This window comes from Culex pipiens, chromosome 2 (assembly GCF_016801865.2).
Source record: "Culex pipiens pallens isolate TS chromosome 2, TS_CPP_V2, whole genome shotgun sequence".
Lineage (NCBI taxonomy): Eukaryota > Metazoa > Arthropoda > Insecta > Diptera > Culicidae > Culex > Culex pipiens.
The window spans coordinates 158,012,915-158,039,618 of NC_068938.1; the positions used below are offsets into that span (position 1 = coordinate 158,012,915).

The 26,704-nt window shown below is 33.3% G+C and overlaps 2 protein-coding genes across 6 annotated transcripts in view; one reads left to right on the top strand and one right to left on the bottom strand.

The window, feature by feature from the left end:
* LOC120424751 (uncharacterized) overlaps nucleotides 1–26,704 on the bottom strand; it is a 422,527-nt gene that overhangs the window by 72,842 nt on the left and 322,981 nt on the right. The gene's annotated exons all lie outside the window — the stretch shown is intronic.
* LOC120414232 (beta-1,4-glucuronyltransferase 1) overlaps nucleotides 6,843–26,704 on the top strand; it is a 58,088-nt gene continuing 38,226 nt past the window's right edge. Inside the window, exon 1 of the mRNA XM_039575342.2 lies at nucleotides 6,843–7,617. Coding sequence (XP_039431276.1) covers nucleotides 7,609–7,617 — 9 coding nt within the window. The 5' untranslated portion in view covers nucleotides 6,843–7,608. The remainder of the gene's footprint in view (nucleotides 7,618–26,704) is intronic.

Consider the following 26,704-nt stretch of genomic DNA (forward strand, 5'->3'; position numbering starts at 1 on the left):
TTTGGTGTCAAAGGGACTTTTGTGTAAAATTAGACGCCCGATTTGATGGCGTACTCAAAATTCCGAAAAAAACGTATTTTTCATCAAAAAAGTTAAAAAATAGTTTTAAAATCGCTGCCATTTCCCGTTACTCAACTGTCAAAAATCGTGAGACATGTCATTTTATGGGAAATTTAATGTTCTTTTCGAATCTGAAATAACCCAGAAGGGTCATTTTTTCATGTAGAACATTGTAGAACAAATTACGTGTTTTTTGTAACTTTGCAGGGTTACATTTTAGAGAATTACAATGTTCTACAAAATTGTAGAGCAGACAAAAACAAAAATTTTGATAAATCTACATAAGGTGTTTGCATGTAATCTTCACGAGTTATCAGAATTCGACAAAAAAGTTTTTTTAAATAGTTATGATTTTGACCATTTTTGACCAGTTTTTCGAATTTTGAACCCAACAAACTAAATCTTGTGCTTTTGAAAGTATTTTTTTCGGAAAGTTCAGCTAATTTTGCAAAATAATGATCCCTTGGACGATTGTTGTGGCTTGTGCACTGCTTGTATGTGGGGATTTAAAATTAGTTTGATTTAACATTTTTTTTTTACATTTTTCACGATCCGTGAAATTTCAACGAAATATGTTGTTTTGGAATTATAATCTCTATGAAATTCACTATTTTTGAGCGTGAAAAATCCGTCATATTTAAAATATTCTAACATCCATTGACTTCAGTACAAATGCCCCCCAACATCAGTCAAGCAATAATCAAATTCATCACATTGGCCAATTACACACAAGGCCGTGCTAACAAACGATCAAACGGTGCCTTTAATTTGCAATTAATCAGCAGGAAGGCGATGTCGATGGCAGTGGTACACGGTTTCAATCATGTCGGACACAATAATCAAATCCTCCTTCGGGGAGCAGCGCCACCAGCTAGCCAGCAGCTTCACGCAGTACGATGGCATTAATTTGACTAATTTCAATTTAAATACCACATGACAGTGATACGTCTTCATAAATTAATTGGTTGTAAATGGAAGGGGTTTGACATCTTTATGGGACTTCTCGATAATTGGTTGTTGGAAATTGAGTTAGATTGCTTCTTCCATTATAATTCAGTAAAGTATAAAACATAGAGCTTAAGAAGCATTATTTGTGTTTTCCCACGTTTCAATGTGCGACACACCGTTTTTAACAATTTGCAATTAATTTTCGCAATTACTGCTGCTGCAAACGAAAGCTTTTTCCCACACTTTTAAAATTAAAAAAATACACACACACACATTATGGGGATATTCGCCGGATTACTTCCTTCCATGAAACGTTCCCGGCAAAATCCGTAAATTGCTCACTTTTTTCCGCCGCCCAGAAACCATTCCACGCTTGTGAAAACATCTCACGGTTCGCAGCATTCAACAATAAATTATTACAAATAATGACATGTTCAAGTGCAGCTACCCTTCAAACACGAGTGCACATATTTTTTTTAATAACTCGCTGGTGCAAAAGTGCAGAAAAGCTGCGTCCGAAAAGTGGAACCCGTGGATCAGGGTACAGGCGAAATCAATTAAAAATACATGGTTCCGGGAATCGAGGGTTGAACGAGGAAGGAAGTGCGGCTGGAAACATCGTGGCAAACATTAAACGATTAATTATAATTTTATACCAGAGTGAGCACACGCCCACACACTTCAACGCAAGTGAGGAGGTGTAACGACAAAAATAAAACTAAAAACTGAAAAAGAACATAAAAGCATAATGTGCAAAATAAAAATGGTACTTAAAAAAAGCTCTTTACAAAAATCCCTGTTTATATAATTTATTCTCAAAATCATGATTAGATTTTGCTTCAACAAGTTGCATGTAAAGCTAAAATAAAAAAAATGCACTCGTTTCTCTTGAAACGCTTCGAAGTGGAACGAAATTGCTAAAATGGAGGAAAAAAATCGTACAAACTAATCGCATTGGGATTATAGCTGTGATTAAAACTACTTCCAATAATATTGCACTGCAAATTGTGAAAGTAGAAGGAACGAGGCAACAAACTACTGCTATTTGGAGCAGTGAACCGTTAAAATGCTCACTAATGATTTGCACTGGTTTAGTTTGCAGTTTCCAAGGGTAAAAAAAAATCTAATTGAGCAAACGGATTGGAAGCTGGACCGTGGGTATTTTTTTTTAATTTGTCGTGTTTACTAAACCAGAATTCAAGCTGGGCGTGGATTGCAGAATGAATGTTTGTAAACGTCAGAGTACTAAACTAAACTAAAAATAGAAAAAAAAAATAGATTTGATAATTCTTGCTAACTTTATCAAAAGGTCCTATAGGAAACCCATGGTGCATTGGTTGTTTTGAAATATAATCTTGAATTGTTAATAAAAAAAATATTTAAAAAAATACAAAAATACAAAAACACAAAAATACATAAATACAAAAATACAAAAATACAAAAATACAAAAATACAAAAATACAAAAATACAAAAATACAAAAATACAAAAATACAAAAATACAAAAATACAAAAATACAAAAATACAAAAATACAAAAATACAAAAATACAAAAATACAAAAATACAAAAATACAAAAATACAAAAATACAAAAATACAAAAATACAAAAATACAAAAATACAAAAATACAAAAATACAAAAATACAAAAATACAAAAATACAAAAATACAAAAATACAAAAATACAAAAATACAAAAATACAAAAATACAAAAATACAAAAATACAAAAATACAAAAATACAAAAATACAAAAATACAAAAATACAAAAATACAAAAATACAAAAATACAAAAAAACAAAAATACAAAAATACAAAAATACAAAAATACAAAAATACAAAAATACAAAAATACAAAAATACAAAAATACAAAAATACAAAAATACAAAAATACAAAATAAAAATACAAAAATACAAAAATACAAAAATACAAAAATACAAAAATACAAAAATACAAAAATACAAAAATACAAAAATACAAAAATACAAAAATACAAAAATACAAAAATACAAAAATACAAAAATACAAAAAAAACAAAAATACAAAAATACAAAAATACAAAAATACAAAAATACAAAAATACAAAAATACAAAAATACAAAATACAAAAATACAAAAATACAAAAATACAAAAATACAAAAATACAAAAATACAAAAATACAAAAATACAAAAATACAAAAATACAAAATACAAAAATACAAAAATACAAAAATACAAAAATACAAAAATACAAAAATACAAAAATACAAAAATACAAAAATACAAAAATACAAAAATACAAAAATACAAAAATACAAAAATACAAAAATACAAAAATACAAAAATACAAAAATACAAAAATACAAAAATACAAAAATACAAAAATACAAAAATACAAAAATACAAAAATACAAAAATACAAAAATACAAAATACAAAAATACAAAAATACAAAAATACAAAAATACAAAAATACAAAAATACAAAAATACAAAAATACAAAAATACAAAAATACAAAAATACAAAAATACAAAAATACAAAAATACAAAAATACAAAAATACAAAAATACAAAAATACAAAAATACAAAAATACAAAAATACAAAAATACAAAAATACAAAAATACAAAAATACAAAAATACAAAAATACAAAAATACAAAAATACAAAAATACAAAAATACAAAAATACAAAAATACAAAAATACAAAAATACAAAAATACAAAAATACAAAAATACAAAAATACAAAAATACAAAAATACAAAAATACAAAAATACAAAAATACAAAAATACAAAAATACAAAAATACAAAAATACAAAAATACAAAAATACAAAAATACAAAAATACAAAAATACAAAAATACAAAAATACAAAAATACAAAAATACAAAAATACAAAAATACAAAAATACAAAAATACAAAAATACAAAAATACAAAAATACAAAAATACAAAAATACAAAAATACAAAAATACAAAAATACAAAAATACAAAAATACAAAAATACAAAAATACAAAAATACAAAAATACAAAAATACAAAAATACAAAAATACAAAAATACAAAAATACAAAAATACAAAAATACAAAAATACAAAAATACAAAAATACAAAAATACAAAAATACAAAAATACAAAAATACAAAAATACAAAAATACAAAAATACAAAAATACAAAAATACAAAAATACAAAAATACAAAAATACAAAAATACAAAAATACAAAATACAAAAATACAAAAATACAAAAATACAAAAATACAAAAATACAAAAATACAAAAATACAAAAATACAAAAATACAAAAATACAAAAATACAAAATACAAAAATACAAAAATACAAAAATACAAAAATACAAAAATACAAAAATACAAAAATACAAAAATACAAAAATACAAAAATACAAAAATACAAAAATACAAAAATACAAAAATACAAAAATACAAAAATACAAAAATACAAAAATACAAAAATACAAAAATACAAAAATACAAAAATACAAAAATACAAAAATACAAAAATACAAAAATACAAAAATACAAAAATACAAAAATACAAAAATACAAAAATACAAAAATACAAAAATACAAAAATACAAAAATACAAAAATACAAAAATACAAAAATACAAAAATACAAAAATACAAAAATACAAAAATACAAAAATACAAAAAAACAAAAATACAAAAATACAAAAATACAAAAATACAAAAATACAAAAATACAAAAATACAAAAATACAAAAATACAAAAATACAAAAATACAAAAATACAAAAATACAAAAATACAAAAATACAAAAATACAAAAATACAAAAATACATAAATACAAAAATACAAAAAAAGTATCACTTTGTGTTCTCGAAATCAAACATCACCCCCATACAACCAAACCTAACCGTGTACAGTCATGCCCCGGTTTTGCACGCCTCGGTTTTGCACTGCCCCGGTTTTGATTCGTTCAGCTGCCTCGGTTAAGCACGGTCCAGTGCTTAACTGAAGCACAGAGCTTATGGGATTTTGGCTATATGGGAGACATTGGCTTTAATCGTATGAAAAATCATGCAAACATCAAAAAATTATAGTGTTTTGGAATCGGGATGATGTCAGCTATCCATTAAAATTATAATTTTATGAAAATTTTCACAAAAATACGTATATTTCCTATAATTTGAAAATGCAACATTTCTCGAAAAAATATTCAAAATTATTGTTATTGAAATATTGGTATCAAATGATTGGAATTTTTTCATACATACAAATATTTTTTTTGAAAACACTCTAAATTTTCATAAAACTACGCATTTTTTTAAAAAAAAAGTACTCAAAATTTCAGTTTTTACAATATGGGTATCAAACGATCGGGATTTTTTTCATACATTTCGAATGTAATAACAACATTTTTAGGAAATTTTCACAAAACTACGTATTTTCGAAAAAATACTCCAAATTTCAGTTTTTACAATATGGGTATCAAACGATCGGGATTTTTTCATACATTTCGAATGTAATAACAACATTTTTTGAAAATACTCAAAATTTTCACAAAACTACTTACAAATGTATGAAAAATCCCGATCGTTTGATACCCATATTGTAAAAACTGAAATTTTGAGTATTTTTTCGAAAATACGTAGTTTTGTGAAATTTTTTAGTATTTTCATTTTTTTAATAACTTTCGAAATGTATGGAAAATCCCGACCGTTTGATACCCATATTGTAAAACCCGAAATTTTGAGTTTTTTTTCGAAAATACGTAGTTTTGTGAAAATGTTGAATATTAAAAAAATGTTGTTATTACATTCGAAATGTATGAAACAATTTCGATCGTTTGATACCCACATTGTAAAAACGGAAATTTTGAGTATTTTTTCGAAAAAAACGTAGTTCTGCGAAAATTTTGAGTATTTTCAAAAAATGTTGTCGTTACATTCGAAATGTATGAAAAAAATTAAAAAACTGTTTTTTTTGTATTTTTTTGAAAAAAACGTAGTTTTGTGACAATTTTGAGTATTTTCAAAAAAAAAAAATGTTATTACATTCGAAATGTATGAAAAAATCCTTATCGTTTCCACATTGAAAAACGGAAATTTTGAGTATTTTTTCGAAAAAACACAGTTTTGTGAAAATTTTGAGTGTTTAAAAAAATATTAAATATTCGAAATGTATGAAAAAAAAACTTATCTTTAATACCCATATTGCAATTTACAATATATTTTTGGTTTCCTTAGAGAAAAAAAAATGCATTTTCAAAATACAGGAAAAATACGTATTTTTGTGAAAATTTTCATGAAATTTTAATTTTAATGGATCGCTGACATCATTCTGATTCCAAAACACTATAATTTATTTATGTTTGCATGATTTTTCATACGATTGTAGCCAATGTCTCCCATATAGCTGAAATCCCATAAGCTATGCCCATAGGTTATGCACGCCTCGGGTTTGCATCCCCCATATGCGGTGCTAAACCGAGGCATGTCTGTAACCTCATTTCACCCAAAACCACCTGATGGGTGCTTTTTACAAACCACCCACCCCCAACAACATCACCTGCAACTAATACAACTCTCGCCACGTGTTCCCACGTGCATTCCTTCGCGTATATTATTGTTTACATCGGCACCACCCTCCGTGATAGCCGCTAAAGGGGGTGGAAAAATTTCCCCAACAAAGCCACTGCGCATGCGTCAGACATCTGTCAAACGTCGATTTTCCCTTGTTTGCATCGGAAAAGTGGGATTTTTCGCAGGGCTGGAACGAACCCCTCGCTCGAGCTGTCAGCGTGAAGACTTTTCCACCCAGATTCTCTGTTTTGTTCGCGTGTCCGTGGAAGTGAAAATATTTGCGTTTTCGGAACTTGCAGACCTGGTCGTCCGGGGCGTCAATTTCCGAGGACTTTCGATCAGGGCACGTGTGGCTCGTGTGTGCATAAAAGTGAAAAGTGCAGTTTGCAAGGGAAATTAGCGAAGGAATGTCCTATTGAGTTGGGTGAAAGTGAAAATCTCGACGCCACAGCTTCGGGGTTTGTCCCTTTATGGGATTTGGCAGTGCATGAAAAAGGACTGGCCTGAGCGGGGAAAAAGGGCTCAACCTTGGACCTGGTGATTCTGTCAAGCGTCCTTGGGCGTTTTATTTGTGCAACAAAATATTTGTATAATTGCAACTGCACGCGACCGTGTCATCCGAGGGGAAGATTTGGATGTCCCAAAACTAATCGATAAATTGATTTTTTGTCCTGTCTTCTTTCGTCGGGATGTTCCTTCGAAGCTCCTGCCAAAGGCCGTTCAGTTCTGCTCGGCAGTGTTTATGAATCGTGCTTCGCCTGCAAATATGCAACCTCGTTCGAAGGCTCAATTACGGCGTTGAATTGTTAATGAAAGTGAGCCATTATTCATAAGAAGAGGCACATCGACTTCGGGGTTGGACATGAACCGAACCGGACTATGACATCAGCGTTGGTTCCGTCGACGAGGCGTCATCGTGCTTTTTGCCACAATTAAATCGTTTTCGAAAGAAGCAAAAGTGCGTGTGACACTTTCAGGACCGCGGCGAAACTGGAGGATGAAATTGGATCCTCCACGGTGGAACTAATCATCATTAAAGAGTCATCAATGTTTCAGGTTAGTGAGTGTAAACAAAGAGTCGAAAGCACAACAGTAGACCATGATTGAGTTTTCTTTTAAATAGCAACAAGAAAAGCGACCAGTTCATTGGAATGCCATTATGGAAAACGGGGGGGAATGACGTGTGTGGTAACGACTCACTTGCGTAACATTAATCATCATTTGCGTCGACCAGCAAACTGACCGCTGACTTGGTTGAGAGTCACAACTGCCTTTAAATTATGCTGCACATCCCTTCTCCTTCCGTCTTTTCAACGATTTACATTAACTGGTGTGAGTGAAATAATACCTACCACAGTAAGGATGGTGCACAAGAAGTCAGCCCTGCAGCAATTGTAACTAACTATGTAATAATAGAAATGGTTGCGCAATCACTATCCAAGGTAATTGACGTGCAGTAGAAGGGAGGGTTTTAAAACCGCATGTTTGTTCCAAATGAAATCATTCAAGATGGACTGAGAATTATAAATCCAACCTTGGACCTTCTTTTCCAAAGAAATGATTAAGTTTAATTTTTATATGAAGCAGGACAAGGACTGTAAATTAACCAAGGCTTCTGACATAAATTGGCAGTTCAACTGCAAATCAATGATGGACTTCACTCTACAGTTTAACAATTGGGTAGTTCATCGGATCTTATAACGGTAAAAAAAATATGGTAATATTCATCAGGAAATGGTGACAGATTTTGTGTCAAAAAGAATGTGTAATTTTACTTTAGGAAATGATGAATCAGTTTCTGGTAAATTTTCATCAGGTTCACATTTTTACATTTTTTTTTTGGTAAAATTAATCAAAAAAGAGGTTATATTCAACTAACCAAATTTTCAATCTTCTAAAATTCAACTTTTTTTTTCTATGTACCCATGGAATCTTTACATTAACGGTGTACATCAACGAGAACTTTCGCATTAAGATTGTAGTAACAGTATTTGTGTCTTGAAAACATCCCCGAAAGTCTGTCTACAAAATAATTTTCAGCAAAGTTTGTCTATTTTAACTATCATATTGTTGCAGGATTGGGACTATTTTGGAATTAGAAGACATTAACCTCCTTGGTTGGTGTGCATTTCTTTTGTTTAAAATTCGAATATTTTCGGAAATTATCGATTCTTTGTGAAAATTCGTAAAGTGAACATTAGGGTGGTCCACATCCGGGCTTTCTCGGGGCTACCCCCTGAAATCATAGTCATAGATTGACCGATCACTAGGCTAAATTCCAAATTTTAGCTCATTCTGACCACGGGAAGGGCTCGGGAACTATTTTCCCGAAGACACCATATTTTTAGCTGAAACGAATCGAATCGGAAAATGGTTCCCCGACCTTCCTTCGGTTTGCATGAAACTTTGTCCTAATGGGTAACTTTTGTCCCTGATCACGAATCTGAGCTTCATTTTTCGATATTTCGTGGCCATTTTTTAATATTAAAAAAAAGACGTGTTTCTCAATAATTTGCAGCCTGAAATGATGACGATTTGAAAATTTGGAGCCAAATGGACTTTTAAGTAAAATTGTACGTCCAATTTGATGGCGTACTGAGAACTCCGAAAAAACCATAACAAATAAAAAAATGGTTTTAAAATTTCCACCATCTTCTTTACTAGACTGTATGAAATTTTAAGAAATGTTATTTTTTGGCAAATTTTATGTACTTTTCGAATATGCATTATCCCAGAACTGAGCAACTCTCTACGAAATCGGCCGATTTCAACCATTTTTATTTTTTGGTTTGGCTCAAACTTTGTGGGGGCCTTCCCTATGATCAAATTAGCTATTTTGTGTCATTGGTTCACCCATACAAGTCTGCATACAATTTTGGCTGCTGTCCATACAAAAATGGTATGTCAATATTCAAACAGCTGTAACTTTTGAGTGAATTTTCTGATCAATTTGGTGTCTTCGGCAAAGTTGTAGGTATTGTTGAGGACAATTGAAAAAAAAATAGGTACACGGAAAAAAAATTTGCAGATTTTTTAATCAACTTTTTTTTTAACTAAAACTCAATTTCCCAAAATACGAAGTTTTTGATTTTCGAGATTTTTTAATATGTTTTAGGGGACAAAAATCCGCAACTTTTGAGCCATAAAGAAACATGGTCAAAAAATCTGCCGCCGGTTAGGTATTTTTGAAAAAAATGTGATTTTTAGAAAAAATCGAAATTTTATGCAAAAACAAATTTGGCGTTTTTTTTTAATGCAAAATTGAATTTGCAATCGAAAACTACGTTACAGATTTTTTGATAAAGAGCTTCGTTTTCAAGATATAGCCGCCGAAAGTTTGATTTTAGCGAAATATTTTCTATATATTTTTTATATATGTTTCTTTTTCTTAAAGCGGCTGTATCTCAGCAACCCGAGGTCCAATCTTCAATGTCTCTTAGACAATTTTATAGCAAATTTTTTGAAGTTTTCAAAAAAAATATTTTTAGAAATAGACACTCATGGTCACTATTTTTAATAATCGAAAAACTGCAAATATTTCGCTTAAATCAAACTGTCGGTGGCTATATTTTGAAAACGGAGCTCTTTATCAAAAAATCTGTAGAGTACTTTTTGATTGCAAATTCAATTTTGCATTAAAAAATAACGTCAAATTTGTTTTTGCATAAAATTTCGTTTTTTTTCCAAAAATCACATTTTTTCAAAAATTCATAACTTGGCGGCAGATTTTTTGACCATGTTTCTCTATGGCTCATAAGTTGCGGATTTTTGTCCCCTAAAACATATCAAAAAAATTCGAAAATCAAAAACTTCGTATTTTAAAAAATAGAGTTTTAGTTTAAAAAAAAGTTGATTAAAAAATCTGCAAACTTTTTTTTCCGTGTACCTATTTTTTTCTCAATTGTCCTCAACAATACCTACAACTTTGCCGGGAACCGTGGTGTAGGGGTAAGCGTGATTGCCTCTCACCCAGTCGACCTGGGTTCGATCCCAGAAGGTCCCGGTGGCAAATTTTGAGACGAATTTTGTCTGATCACGCCTTCCGTCGGAAGGGAAGTAAATGTTGGCCCCGGACTAACCTAAAAGGTTAGGTCGTTAGCTCAGTCCAGGTGTAGGAGTCGTCTCCCTGGGTCCTGTCTCGGTGGAGTCACTGGTAGGCAGTTGGACTAACAATCCAAAGGTCGTCAGTTCGAATCCCGGGGTGGATGGAAGCTAAGGTGTAAAAAGAGGTTTGCAATTGCCTCAACAATCAAGCCTTCGGACACCTAGTTTCGAGTAGGAATCTCGCAATCGAGAACGCCAAGGCAATGCTGTAGAGCGAATAATTTGATTTTTTTTTTGCCGAAGACACCAAATTGATCAGAAAATTCACTCAAAAGTTACAGCTGTTTGAATATTTACGTACCATTTTTGTATGGACAGCAGCCAAAATTGTATGCAGACTTGTATGGGTGAACCAATGACACAAAATAGCTAATTTGGTCATAGGGAAGGCCCCCACAAAGTTTGAGCCAAATCAAAAAATACAAATAAAATCCATTTCCGGTTTTGGTAGAGAATTGCTCAAGTGTATTTTTTTCATTTTGAACAACATTTTTCATTTAAAAATTTCGTGTTTTTTTGTAACTTTGCAGGGTATTTTTTTAGAGTATAACAATGTTCAACAAATTTTTTGAACAGACAAAAATTAAAAATTTTCGCGAGTTACCAGATGATTTCGACCATTTTTGTCTGGTTTTTCTAATTTTTTGCCCCCTTAATCGTGTACCTTTGAAAGTATTTTTTCAAAAATTTCAGCTAATTTTGCATAAGAATGACCCTTTTGACGATTGTTGTGACTGTGCTTTGCTAGAATCAGAAATTTTTTTCTATAATATTTTTATGATTAGCGGCAATATCTGGTTTGCTTTTATATTTTAGAAAAATCCTCACATACCAGCAGTGCACGAGCCACAACAATCTTCCAAAGGGTAATTTTTATAAAAAAATAGCTACATTTTTGAAAAAAAGACTCTGAAAGCACACGATTGAGTTTTAGTGGTTAAAAATTCGAAAAACTGGTCAAAAATGGTCTAAATCATCACTTTTAAAAAAAAATTGTAAGATTCTGATAACTCGTGAAAAATACATACATACCCCTTATGTTTATGTATCAGAATTTTAGTTTTCGAAAAACTGGTCAAAAATGGTCTAAATCATCACTTTTTAAAAAAAATTGTAAGATTCTGATAACTCGTGAAAAATACATACATACCCCTTATGTTTATGTATCAGAATTTTAGTTTTTGTCTGTTCTACTTATTTGTAGAACATTGTTACACTCTAAAAAATAACCCGTAATTTTAAAATGAAAAGTTTTGTTCAAAATGAAAAATGACCCTTCTGGGTTATTGAATATTTGAAAAGAACACCATTTCCAAATCGTTAATTATGAATGTTTTTATTTTTCGAATGTTCAAAAATGGAAGGGGTCGTAACGTCCGTCACAAAATATCAAAAAACGGACCTCGGATTCGTGATCAGGGACAAAAGTTACCCCTTAGGACAAAGTTTCACACAAATCGAAGGTGGGTCGGGGAAACTGCTGTGTTAGTTGGCGGAGAATCACCTATTTACCAAGCCGATTTCAATTACATTCCATGACAATTTTTTGACAAAGACTAAAACATGCCTACTTTTATTGAATATTGAATACTCGAAAAAAAATATAATCAATGGTCATACAAGGTCAAAATGCCGATGGGTTCCCCTGCATGGATTTGTCTCGAATTTCAACCATCGGTCTATTTATGCATGCAAAATGGATCGTCAAATGTTCAAAACGATACGTGTTCTTTTTTGCAAAACGGATCACCTTAATAGTGTATGCAACAGATTGCACAAAGAAGATTTTTTGAGCACGAGTCGTACATTTGTCTAACGAGGCTTACTGAATTAGATAACAACAACGAGTGCTGAAAAAAAAAAGTTTTGCTCTTATGTTTTTACTAATTTTTTTCTAAAATAAAAAAAAAAATATATTGTGAAGTATAACTTTTCGATAAAAGTGTTCAACTTTCCAGCATTCATTTCAGTACTTAAAAGTAGAACTTTTCAACCCTTGTATCGAAAAGTACTATTTATCCATTCTGTTATTATAAGTTGAGAAAATTAGCTCGATTCGTCTTTTGAGAATGATAGGAAATGTTAGTAGTTTAACAACGGATTTGCAAAAATGAAATTTTAACATTTTTAAGATTTTTATACACAGAGAATTCTTTTTAAACGTATCATAATGTTCTACACTTTATTAGTGATTCCCAATTTCATAGATGCTAGTCATCGACATTGGGATCATTCTGAACAAAGAAACAATTTCTGTTAACTGAAATCAACATGATTAAACATCCTCGCCATATCAACAAAGAAAACAAGTCAAAGTTTTTCCATGCAGCAATTTGCTTGCTTACCATGTGTATACAGTATGAACATACTTTGTAGTTCTTGTGGCTCAATCTAAAACTTCTAAGCCCTAACAAGCGACTAATTACTCGCGTTGCCTCAGCTGTTGCTGCTACTGGGCCCATTTCTAACTCCACCGCAGTGCGTACGGAACACGCAGCAGGGATCTCCGTCGCCCTGCCTCGCCAAATGGTTGACAACAACAACAAACATCTGCCAAGTGGTCTCCATCCCTTCGGCGGGTTCCCGCGCAGATACCAAGGATTCCACGTTTCTCACGTGCTCCCCCCGATGTTGGCCATGGCTAACCAACCAACATCCTGAATAATTCAGTGTCTCATCAAGCATTAGAATAATCCCGCGATGATCAGTTCTGTCATGACTCCCAGGTCTGTGCCAGGTTCGTGATGTTTGCCTGGCCTCGAAAACTTTTGCTGGCCACTTTTACGGGCAGGGAAATTGTTGCCTTTTCCCCACTGCTCCAGCATCGTTTCAGGGCTGAGTTACGGCTTGAATTTTGATTAACTCGGTGTCGATTACAACTTTATTGGGGAAAGACATCTTCATCAGTCAAAGTGCGGTATGACTTAATCGAGGAAGGTTGACTAGAATTACCTGCAAAGAGAATTACACAAATCTAAGAGTCTTCTTATGTGTTGTGAAAATGCAATTAGCCAGTGTGGTCAAGCTTGATGAAATTTTCTCATAATTTAAAACTAAAAACTGACCACAAATCAAACCAAACGAAACTCTCCCAACAAGCCCAATTGAGTTTAATTCAGCAAATTTACCATTTGTCTCAAATTGAGCGCTTCATTGGTGCTTCATTTGGAGACAAACTTATTAAATTACTTTTGGGGCTTTCACATCAAATATGAACAAACAAAACGACAAAAAAAAAATAAAAAACACTCAAATCCCAGAGCCTCGTTTGATGGCGCTGATGAACTTGTTGTTGCGCAGTGTCTTCTCCGTAAAATCCAGCCCGTCCCAAGAGATCCTTGATTTGTCCTTCTTTCTCCGATGCTGTGCGGCCGTTCAACTGTGGAAGCCTAATTAAGCCGCTAAAAGTTTTCTTGATTAAATTATTGTCCTGCACTTTCGTACATTCGTTTTGTGCTGAGTCACTGCTGTGCAGTATCAGGCCCGTATCCAGGATTCTTCAATGGGGGGTGTTTCACCCCATAAGGCGTTAGGGGTGTATGTGTGTTATAGGGAGGGCGTATACAGTCAACAAATGCGTACCAAACAAAAACGTGAAATTTGCTTTATATATTGTAGCAGTAATGCTAAAAAAATACCTAAACATCAATAAGTTCATGAAAATATTGTTATTCTTGCATATATTATTGATGTGATATCTGGAGCAACATTTGAAAGTCGTTTTTTTTAATTTTTCAAACATATCATAGCTTATAGTTTGTGTTTTAAGGAACAAGTTTGCCGAAGACATCAGCGAGATTTGCTTTGGCACAAACAATAATCCCTTAGTTTGATTTTAGTTTGAAAAAAAAATTAGGCGATGTAGATGTTTTCAGCAAAGTTGTTCTTTAAAACCCAAACTATAAGCTCATAAAGTTTTTGGAAAATCAAAATCAACAAAAAGTTTTCGTACCAAATTTACCAGATTTCTAGCTTTCTTTGAAAGAACACAAACCTCAAAGCTGACGGATTTTTTTTTCTTGACAAATGTAACATACCAACCAACAACTTTTATTTTCAATCCTCGGTCATATCACACAATAACATTTTTAAACATTTTCGAATCAATCACATTTCAGAGAACAGTTTGTAGATAAAAAAGATAATATCGTCAAAAAAACATTGATTTGTTCGTACAAGTTTCCATAGAAGTTTGACAGCTGCCCATACAATTGCTTACGAGGCCATTTCACACCACTCGAAATTGATTCCTTTGTGGACCATCATTCAGTGAGGTACTCCTGGATTTTAGCTCCTGAAAAGTGCTTAAAAAGTGCAAAAATGCCTCAGGGCAAGAAAAAGAGGCGGTCCTCACCAGCAGGATCGGCAGATTTGAAGAAGCTAAAGAATGCCGAAGCGCTACCTGCAAAGCCAGGCAGTTTGAGCAAGGACGCTCAAAAATTGTCTGGAAACCAGTTCGCTACCCTCCCTGTGGACGTGAGCGAGAAGGAAGAATTTGAACGACGGGAAAAGTTGCCACTCATTTTTGTGAAAACATCGTCATCGGATTCGGTTCAAAAGTGGCTGACCGGGTTTATCAAATCTGGTGCTTTACGAGCTTCCATTCGCTTGTGTGCTGATGGACTCAAAATTCTGCTACCTACTAGAAAGGATTACAACTACGTTCGGGATTTCCTGAACAACACAAAGATTGAATACTACAGCCATGACGATCCAGGTAAACGCCCCATGAAACAGGTCCTCCGAGGCCTGTACGACATGGATGTGAGTGTGCTGAAAGAAGAGCTCAAAACTCTTAAGTTGAACGTGATCGAAGTCTTCAAGATGACGAGACACAACAAGGACATCAAGTATCGTGATCAACTGTACCTGGTTCATCTGGAGAAAGGATCGACAACGCCGTCTGAGCTGAAAGCAGTTCGGGCAATTTTCAACATCATCGTGACTTGGGAACGTTATCGTCCAGTGCACCGTGACGTGACACAGTGTTCGAACTGTTTGCAGTTTGGACATGGTGGAAGGAACTGTTTCATCAAGAGTCGTTGTGCAACCTGCGGAGGTGAGCACAAAACTCAAGCTTGCGAAACAATCAACGAGAACATCGAAGCGAAATGCTTCAATTGCGGCGGCGACCATTCTACCAAGAATCGAAGCTGCCCAAAACGTGCTGAGTTTGTAAAAATTCGGCAGCAAGCGACGACAAGGCACCAAACAAATCGTCGCAAAACACCACCAGCATACACGGACGTGGATTTTCCTGCTTTGGCGTCACCTGGAGCGGGATCTGTTCGAGTGGTTCCAAATCTGCAGCCATTGCCGTTGAATCAGCGGCAAAAAGTTGCAGAGAATACAACACCTCCAGGCTTCAGTCAGCAACCGAGGGAAAACCAACCAACATCAACGGGTGAAGGCAGTAGTGACCTGTTTTCACCACAAGAACTTTTGAACATTTTCATCGAGATGACAACAACTCTGCGTGGGTGCAAAACTCGCCAGGAACAAGTAAGAACTCTTGGAGCATTCATCTTAAAATACAGTTCGTAGTTTACTCGTTCTAGTGATTTTGAATATTTCAATGGATTTATTTTTTTAGTTTTAGGTTAGGATTAGTTGTTAAAGTGTTTTTTTTTCTTTTTTACCCAAATGTATTCAATTCAATGCAATAATGTAAAACAATTTGAAGCAAATAAATAAATGTGATCAGTTAATAATAAAACGAAAAATACAACAAAGATGAAGAGCATTAGGCCATACCACTTATCATGTAAAAGAAATGTAATTATTATAAGAATGTTCAATAAAGACATATTTAATTTCAAAAAACCACTCGAAATTGACATTTTCTGAACATGCCTAAAATTTAGCGGAGCTGTTTATCCTATCGAAACATGCAAAATCCCTTCTTTTTGGCACCGCCCCAAAGTTTTACGATTTTCATCTATTTTTTAAAATTAGTTTTCAAATGGCCATGTCGTGGATACAAAAAAGCAAAAATCGTCTGCTGTTTTTAAGAAACGCTTAATTATATGGCGTCATCAATTTTTTTATTCGAATCGAACTTAACTTGTTAGGGCAAGTTGAAATCTCTTGAGAATTTCAAATTTATAAGCTTAAAGTAGCAGAATTTACCTACATCCATCCCTGCATCATTTATTCTAATTGCTCAAAATGCTGCCATGTTTAATATTAGGGTAATTATCTACCAACTCACACGAAATCGGGAAAAGTTGCCCCGACCCCTCTTCGATTGCGATTGCGTGAAACTTTGTCTTAAGGGGTAACTTTTGTCCCTGATCACGAATCCGAGGTCCGTTTTTTGATATCTCGTGACGGAGGGGCGGTACGACCCCTTCCATTTTTGAACATGCGAAAAAAGAGGTGTTTTTCAATAATTTGCAGCCTGAAACGGTGATGAAATAGAAATTTGGTGTCAAAGGGACTTTTATGTAAAATTAGACGCCCAATTTGATGGCGTACTCAGAATTCCGAAAAAACGTATTTTTCATCGAAAAAAACACTAAAAAAGTTTAAAAAAACTCTCCCATTTTCCGTTACTCGACTGTAAAAAATTTTGGAACATGTAATTTTATGGGAAATTTAATGTACTTTTCGAATCTACATTGACCCAGAAGGGTCATTTTTTCATTTAGAACAAAAATTTTCATTTTAAAATTTCGTGTTTTTTCTAACTTTGCAGGGTTATTTTTTAGAGTGTAACAATGTTCTACAAAGTTGTAGAGCAGTCAATTAAAAAAAAATTAATATATAGACATGAGGGGTTTGCTTATAAACATCACGAGTTATCGCGATTTTAAGAAAAAAAGTTTTGAAAAAGTTACTTTTTGCGATTCTCTTTGTTTCGTCTTCCGTGTCCGTGACGGGTGACCATGAACGGCCATGATCAACGACGACCAACATTTTCAAAAAAAATTTTCGTAGAATCGCAATAACTCGTGATTTTTATAAGAAAACCCCTTATGTCTATATATTAAATTTTTTGTAATTGTCTGTTCTACAACTTTGTAGAACATTGTTACACTCTAAAAAATAACCATGCAAAGTTAGAAAAAAACACGAAATTTTAAAATGAAAAATTTTGTTCTAAATGAAAAAATGACCCTTCTGGGTTAATGTAGATTCGAAAAGTACATTAAATTTCCCATAAAATGACATGTTCCAATTTTTTTTACAGTCGAGTAACGGAAAATGGGAGAATTTTTAAAACTTTTTTAGTGTTTTTTTCGATGAAAAATACGTTTTTTCAGAATTCTGAGTATGCCATCAAATCGGGCGTCTAATTTTACATAAAAGTCCCTTTGACACCAAATTTCTATCTCATCACCGTTTCAGGCTGCAAATTATTGAAAAACACCTCTTTTTTCGCATGTTCAAAAATGGAAGGGGTCGTACCGCCCCTCCGTCACGAGATATCAAAAAACGGACCTCGGATTCGTGATCAGGGACAAAAGTTACCCCTTAGGACAAAGTTTCACGCAAATCAAAGAGGGGTCGGGGCAACTGCTGTGTGAGTTGGCGGAGAATTACCCATTAATCAAAATGATGACGCTGAATTGAATCAGCGTCATGTTTCTTTTAAAAATTGCAGTCGAATATTCGTTGTCGAATATATCATTTTTTTCCAAAATATATGACAATGTTTTTTTTAACTGGCGAAAATCGTAAAACTTTGGGGCAGTGCCAAAAAATAGAAGGTTTTTTTATGTTTCGATATGATAAACAGTTTCGCCAAATTTCAGCAGGATCAGAAATAGTAGTTTATGCAACAAGTTGCAAAAAGAGGATTTTTTCAGCACGAGTCGTGCATTTATCCAACGAGGTTCACCGAGTTTGATAAATACGAAGAGTGCTGAAAAAATCAAGTTTTGCAACGAGTTCCATACAAATTTTTTTGCAATTCCCAAAGACACCCATTGAGTGAAATTTTAAGTCAAATTTTCATGTATTTTGCCAATAAATCGTTTAAATCAAAAAAAGTTGAAAAGTCTTACTTTTCAGCATTTATTTTGAAAAGTGTTGCTATTCGATTCTGTTATTTTTGGCACAGAAAAGTAGGCTATTTCGTCGTTCATGAATGACAGGAAAAGAAAGTAGTTTCACGACGGAATTGCAAAAATGTAGATTTCGAATTTATACTTTTTTGTTTCCAGTTGGGGAGAAATGACCCTATATATAAAAAAAAACTTTGGCGTACATAGTCAAAGTTGGATTTGGATCTGGCTAATAACGATCTAAGATTTTACTAACAAAATCAAGGAGGGCCTATCCAGTTCGTCAAAGGCTTTATAATAAAAATAGCTGGCCGATTTTAGTGCGATTTCGATTTTTCGAGATTATAATGAGGCCCTATTAAGCTAAACTTCAGTTTTTTTCAAGGCGTCAGCGATCAAAGCTTTTTGCCTTTCTTACAAAAGAAAGGTTTAAGGTTTGCTTTTGGAAAAACGCTTTTCTCAGAAATCTTAAAAAAATCGTGCACGGCGAGGGATCGTCCCAGAAAAAAAATCCTATGTCTAGTTTGAAGGTTTAGATGCTTTGTTTCGATTGAATTTTGGCCCGAAACCCGGAACTCAAAGTCTGATTTTTGAGAGCTCTTTTTCTGAAATACTTGAGCGATGTCTGTATCCGCTCTTAAAAAATTTGTGTCTTCCATCATTGGAAAACCGCTCGTAAAACCCACAATTTTTATATTTCAGATTTGTAGCCGTGGGGTCGGAGACGAACATTTTATTTTTCGATTTACAATTTTCGACCAGTAAATGTGGTCAAAAACATTTTTAGAGGTATTTTTTGGACTATTTTACAGATAACACTATCAAATTAAAAGAATTCAGTTTCAAATAAAAATCCATTCGAAAACATGCGCCATAAACTGCTTGGGCCCAACATTTGAAGCTTTTCCAAAATGTATTTCCAGAGATATAGCCAGTGTTGGTATTTATCGCGCTTTCGCGAGAAAAATTTCTCTCTCTCGAGTTCTCGCCGCGAGTCTCGAGCTGCCGAGAGAAACTCACCGATTTCCCGTGCTCTCCTCCGTTCGCGAACGGGCTTTCTCGCGAGCCAGAATTGCCCGTTCGCGAGAAGTTGAACGTGTCAGAAACGAAAAAAAACAACACAACGATTGAAGTTACACCTCTATACCATCGCCTGGTTCGTATTCAGAAGCCAAATAAACAAATTGCTAGCTTTGGACGAACGGCTAGCACGAGGCGCTCGCGAGCGCTCGCGGCGAGAGCGAGAACGCGAACGAAAATGCGAGCGCGAGCGAGAAGAGAAAAGTAATACAAGTTCTCTTCCTCGCTCGCGAGTGAGAAATGCTTTCCTTCTTCTCGCTCGAATTCCAACACTGGATATAGCCATATTAGTGTTTTTAGTCTTATTTTTACTCTATTTTTTCCTATTACATTTTTGGTTTTATACGGAATCATAAACTGAACATCAAATTTGAAGTCCCGGCTCGTTCTCGCTCAAAAGATCGACAAGTCGTCAAGTCGAAGCATAAACGCCAGCACATTTGCGCGTGAAGGTGTTCCTTCTGGCTTCTCATAATAGATCGACAAAGTGCAATATCGATACATATTTTTTTAAGTTAATCATAGACTAACATTAAAGACTGAGTACCCTTTATTTTTTTTCTAATAATGTCAATCAAATAAGTTTTTCTTAATTAAATATAATTAGGACCCATAATGTACCTCTGAAAAAAAAAATGCATTCGAGGTTTAGTCTAAAAAGATTCGAAGCTTTAGGTCAAATTCTCACTGGGTGGTATCATTATGTTTCTGAAAACTTAATTGCACCAATATATTTTTCGGAAATTCATCATTTTGTAAGAAAGGCTCTATTTCACCTCTGGTGATATTAAATCGGGTTTTTTATATTTTCTTGAGGGCGTATTTAGTGACAGTTGAATTTTTTTCAAGCCGTCAACGATTAGAGTTTTTTTTAATATTTTCTTGAGGGCGTATTAAGTGCAAGTTTTTTTGCAAGGCGTCAACGATCAAAGTTTTTTTTTTTAATAATTTCTTGAGGGCGTATTTAGTGAAAAAAAAATTCAAGGTGTCAACGATCTAAGTTTTTTTTTCAAAAATTTTTATGAAGGCGTATTAAGCGAGAGTTTAGTTTTTTTTTTTCAAGGCGTCAGCGATCAAAGCTTTTTTTATATTTTCTTGAGGGCGTATTTAGTGACAGTTGAATTTTTTTTCAAGCCGTCAACGATCAAAGTTTTTTTTAATATTTTCTTGAGGGCGTATTTAGTGGAAGTTTTTTTGCAAGGTGTCAATGATCAAAGTTTTTTTTTAATAATTTCTTGAGGGCGTATTAAGCGAGAGTTTAGTTTTTTTTTTTCAAGGCGTCAGCGATCAAAGTTTTTTTTTTAATATTTTGGGGGCGTATTTAGTGACAGTTGATTTTTTTTTCAAGCCGTCAGCGATCAAAGCTTTTTTTAATAATTTATTGAGGGCGTATTTAGTAAAAAAAAACATTTTAAAGGTGTCAACGATCAAAGTTTTTTTTAATTATTTTAATGAAGGTGTATTAAGCGAGAGTTTAGTTTTTTTCAAGGCGTCAGCGATCAAAGCTTTTTTTTATTTTCTTGAGGGCGTATTTAGTGACAGTTGAATTTTTTTTCAAGCCGTCAACGATCAAAGTTTTTTTTTAAATATTTTCTTGAGGGCGTATTGAGTGGAAGTTTTTTTGCAAGGCGTCAACGATCAAAGTTTTTTTTAAATAATTTCTTGAGTGCGTATTTAGTGAAAAAAAAATTTACAAGGCGTCAACGATCAAAGTTTTTTTTTAAATAATTTTTATGAAGGCGTATTAAGCGAGAGTATAGTTTTTTTTTCAAGGCGTCAGCGATCAAAATTTATTTTTATTTTTTGGGGGCGTATTTAGTGACAGTTGAATTTTTTTTTAAGCCGTCAAAGATCAAAGTTTTTTTTTAATAATTTCTTGAGGGTGTATTTAGTGAAAAAAAATTCAAGGCGTCAACGATCAAAGTTTTTTTTTAATATTTTGGGGGCGTTTTTATCGACAGTTGATTTTTTTTTTCAAGCCGTCAACGATCAAAGTTTTTTTTTTAATATTTTCTTGAGGGCGTATTTAGTGGAAGTTTTTCTGCAAGGCGTCAACGATCAAAGTTTTTTTTTTAATAATTTCTTGAGGGCGTATTAAGCGAGAGTTTAGTTTTTTTTCAAGGCGTCAGCGATCAAAGTTTTTTTTTTATATTTTGGGGGCGTATTTAGTGACAGTTGATTTTTTTTTTCAAGCCGTCAGCGATCAAAGTTTTTTTTTAAATAATTTATTGAGGGCGTATTTAGTGAAAAGAAACATTTTCAAGACGTCAACGATCAAAGTTTTTTTTTTAAATTATTTTAATGAAGGCGTATTAAGCGAGAGTTTAGTTTTTTTCAAGGCGTCAGCGATCAAAGCTTTTTTTATATTTTCTTGAGGGCGTATTTAGTGACAGTTGAATTTTTTTCAAGGCGTCAACGATCAAAGTTGGTTTTAAATATTTTCTTGAGGGCGTATTTAGTGGAAGTTTTTTTGCAAGGCGTCAACGATCAAAGTTTTTTTTAAATAATTTCTTGAGGGCGTATTTAGTGAAAGTTTTTTTTCAAGGCGTCAACGATCAAAGCTTTTTTTATATATTTTCTTGAGGGCGTATTTAGTAACAGTTGATTTTTTTTCAAGCCGTCAACGATCAAAGTTTTTTTTTAATATTTTGTTGAGGGCCTATTTTATGAAAGTTTTTTTTTTCAAGGAGTCAACAATCAAAGTTTTTTTTTAATTATTTTATGTTGGTAAATACGCCTTTATAAAATAATTAAGAGTATAGTTTTGTTTCAAGGCGTCAACGAAACATTTTTTTTTCAAAATATATTCTTGAGGGCGTATTTAGTACAAGTTGAGTTATTTTCAAGGCGTCATTGATAAAAGATTTTTTTAAATATTTTATTGAGGGCGTATTTAGTAAAAGTTGAGTTTTTTCAAGGGGTCAGCGATCAAAGTTTTTTTTTAATTATTTTTATGAAGGCGTACTAAGCGAGACTTTAGTTTTTCTCAAGGCGTCAACGATCAAAGCTTTTTTTTATATATTTTCTTGAGGGCGTATTTAGTGACAGTTGATTTTTTTTTCAAGCCGTCAACGATCAAAGTTTTTTTTTTCAAATATTTTTTTGAGGGCGTATTTAGTGAAAGTTTTTGTTTTATTATTTTATGTAGGTAAATACGCCTTTATAAAATAATTAAGAGTATAGTTTTGCTTGAAGGCGTCAACGATACAAGTTTTTTTCAAAATATATTCTTGAGGGCGTATTTTGTGCAAGTTGAGTTTTTTTTTTCAAGGCGTCAATGATAAAAGATTTTTTAAATTATTTTTATGAAGGCGTATTAAGTGAGACTTTAGTTTTTCTCAAGGCGTCAACGTTCAAAGTTTTTTTTTTAATTTTCTTGAGGGCGTATTTAATGAAAGTTAGGTTTTTTTTGCAAATATTTTCAGGAGGGCGTATTTAGTAAAAGTTTAGTTTTTCTCTTGGCGTCAACGAACATAGTTATTTTAAATATTTTTAGAAGGGCGTGTTTTGTGAAAGTGGAGTTTTTTCTCAGCGTCAAATGTTTTTATGAGGGCGTATATACTGAGAGTTGAGTTTTCACTTGATGGCGTATCTAGTGAGAGAGTTTTTCCCTGGTTGTCAAACTATGATAGTCATAAAAAATGGCGGCCCTTCGGGCCGTGTCTTAGTCGGGGCGTTAGGGGTGTAAGCCATTTTTTTTCCATGGGGGGTGTTGAACACCCATAACACCCCCCTTAGATACGGCCCTGTGCAGTATATTTGTTGCCAATGAAGCCCAACGAGGGGTGGGCATAAGAGCTAAGAAAAAATAAGACTCATTTAAGTGAACAGCAATAAAAAAGCTCTCACACTAATAATGGTCGCAATTCGATTGGATTGTAGGCGAACTCGAACGGCTGCTAAAAAGATCTTCTGGAAAATTAATCCATTTGAAATTTATTTATTTTTTCTCAGTTTTAAATTGAGTGGCATCAATTATGTTGCTACTTGTGTACATACATTAGAGTGTAACAAAAATGACATGCGGGTTATTCTCTACCAACTCACACGAAATCGGGAAAAGTTGCCCCGACCCCTCTTCGATTTGCGTGAAACTTTGTTCTAAGGGGTAACTTTTGTTCCTGATCACGAATCCGAGGTCCGTTTTTTGATATCTCGTGACGGAGGGGCTGTACGACCCCTTCCATTTTTGAACATGCGAAAAAAGAGGTGTTTTTCAATAATTTGCAGCCTGAAACGGTGATGAGATAGAGATTTGGTGTCAAAGGGACTTTTATGTAAAATTAGACGCCCGATTTGATGGCGAACTCAGAATTCCGAAAAAAACGCATTTTTCATCGAAAAAAAACACTAAAAAAGTTTAAAAAATTCTCTCATTTTCCGTTACTCTACTGTAAAAAAATTTGGAACATGCAAAAACAGAACAAACAAACAGAACAAAATTTTTCATTTTAAAATTTCGTGTTTTGTCTAACTTTGCAGGGATATTTTCTAGAGTTTAAGAATGTTGTACAAAATTGTAGAGCAGACAATTACAAAAATTTTGATTAATAACCATAGAGGATTTGCTTATAAACACCACGAGTTATCGCGATTATACGAAAAAAAAAAAGTTTTGAAAAAGTTGGTCGTTGTCGATCATGGCCTTTCATCGTCACCCGCGACAGACACAAATGGACGACGAAACAAAGAGAAACGCAAAAAGTAACTTTTTCAAAACAATTTTTCGTTAAATCGCGATAACTCGGGATTTTTATAAGCAAACCCCATATGTTTACATATCAAAATTTTTGTAATTGTCTGCTCTACAACTTTGTACACGAACACGAAATTTTAAAATGAAAATTTTTGTTCTAAACGAAAAAAAACCTTTCTGGGTCAATGTAGATTCCAAAAGTACATTAAATTTCCCTTAAAATAACATGTTCCAAAAAATTTTTACAGCGAGAAATGGAAAATGGCAGAATTTTTAAAACTTTTTTAGTGATTTTTTCCATGAAAAAAACGTTTTTTTCAGAATGCTGAGTACGCCATCAAATCGGGCGTACATAAAAGTTCCTTTGGCACCAAATTTCTATCTCATCACCGTTTCAGGCTGCAAATTATTGAAAAACACCTCTTTTTCGCATGTTCAAAAATGAAAGGGGTCGTACCGCCACTCCGTCACGAGATATAAAAAAACAGACCTGGGAATCGTGATCAGGGACAAAAGTTACCCCTTAGGACAAAGTTTCGCGCAAATCGAGGAGGGGTTGGGGCGACTTTTCCCGATTTCGTGTGAGTTGGTAGAGAATTACCCATAGAGATTTGTATGGGTGAACCAAAGACACAAAATGGCTTCTTTGGTGTGTGTGTGTGTGTGTGTGTGTGTGTGTGTGTGTGTGTGTGTGTGTGTGTGTGTGTGTGTCCAATCCAATACCCGCTAACCGGTATCGAAATTATGGGAAAGTATAATTTGTATCCGGCTTTGTATATGCCAAATGATGATACAACTTATCTCAGTCCTGGGTATTAGGTGGTGATAGCCCTCGCGCTGCTTCCAACGACCCATTTCAGAATGAGCTCCTTGCGGTCCGTTTCCGAGGTCGCTGGGCATTGTTCGGCCCCGCCTAAACATAGAAGCAAGCATCTGAAGGAAGACGATCTATATTTAGACTTCCAATCCCGTTAGGCAAATCAGGGATCAGCGCGTATTTAATATGAGAAGATAGTAGTGCGTCCATCCCGGGAATTCCCGGGACAAAAATCCCGGGATTTTCCCAAAACCGGGAATTCCCGAATCCCGGGATTTTTCATAATTTATCCCGGGAATTCCCGAAATTGAAAAAAAAATCATATTTTGGTCTGGAAATTCAGATTTGGTTGTGGAAATAGTAGAACAGTTGAGTATCGATAAGAAGCATTAAAATAAAAAAATAGTTGAATACTTAGTAATCGATAAAATGCATTAAAATTTGTATTCGGTAAATATCAGCATTCATTTGGCTTATTAGAGAAAATTATTATAATTATTATAGAATGGATATATTTACGTATATTTACGATTTTAAATTTAAAAAAAAATCTCATGTTAAATTATTTTTAATCAAAAACTGGCAAAAAACATCAAACACCGGCATCTAGGGCAAATAAGGACAAATGCTATTTAAGCAAAAAAAAGTGCATAATATTTTGGATGACTTCGGTTAAAACAGGAACAGAACAAAACAATTAGTACACCGACTTCCAAATGTAATGCTCTCAAATCTCCTGTACCTATTCAGACTTTAGTCCCGATTTTCCCCCGGTTTGCGGTAGTAACTTGAACTTAATTTGTAAAACATGTCTAAAATTCTAAAATATTAATCGACTGGTATCATTTTATTTGTTGTCGTTTTTTGTTTTTTAGACATATAAAAGAAACTTTTTAAGCTGTTTTATTCATGTTATATAAAAAATTATAAAAGAAATATTTTCATAAAGACTTATGTAATTTGAATAAAAAAAAATATTCATATTGTAACTAAAAATTGTAGTTGATTTAAAATCCAAAACACCACAAAGAACAACATTGATTTTTAGACTATTTAAAAACTTTCGTCCTTGTTTAGATTGAAATGTAGATTACCAACAATTAATATTATAAAGCTAATTCTATGATTTTAAGCTTGAAAACATAACAAATATAATGAAAACATAGATATTATTACTGATACAAAAATTTCCCGGGATCCCGGGAATTCCCGGGATCCCGGGAATTCCCGGGATTTCGAAAATATTTTTCCCGTTTCCCGGGAAATTCATAACCCGGGAAAATTGGACGCCCTAGAAGATAGTATGTTTCAACACTACGGATCAATTCACTGCTAGAGTGTAAACCTTCTGATGGCCGACTGCTTAGCGTCCCAGACCATCAATTCAAAGTCGTGTGTTCGAATCCCACCTGATTCATTCTCGGTTTTGTTCGTATT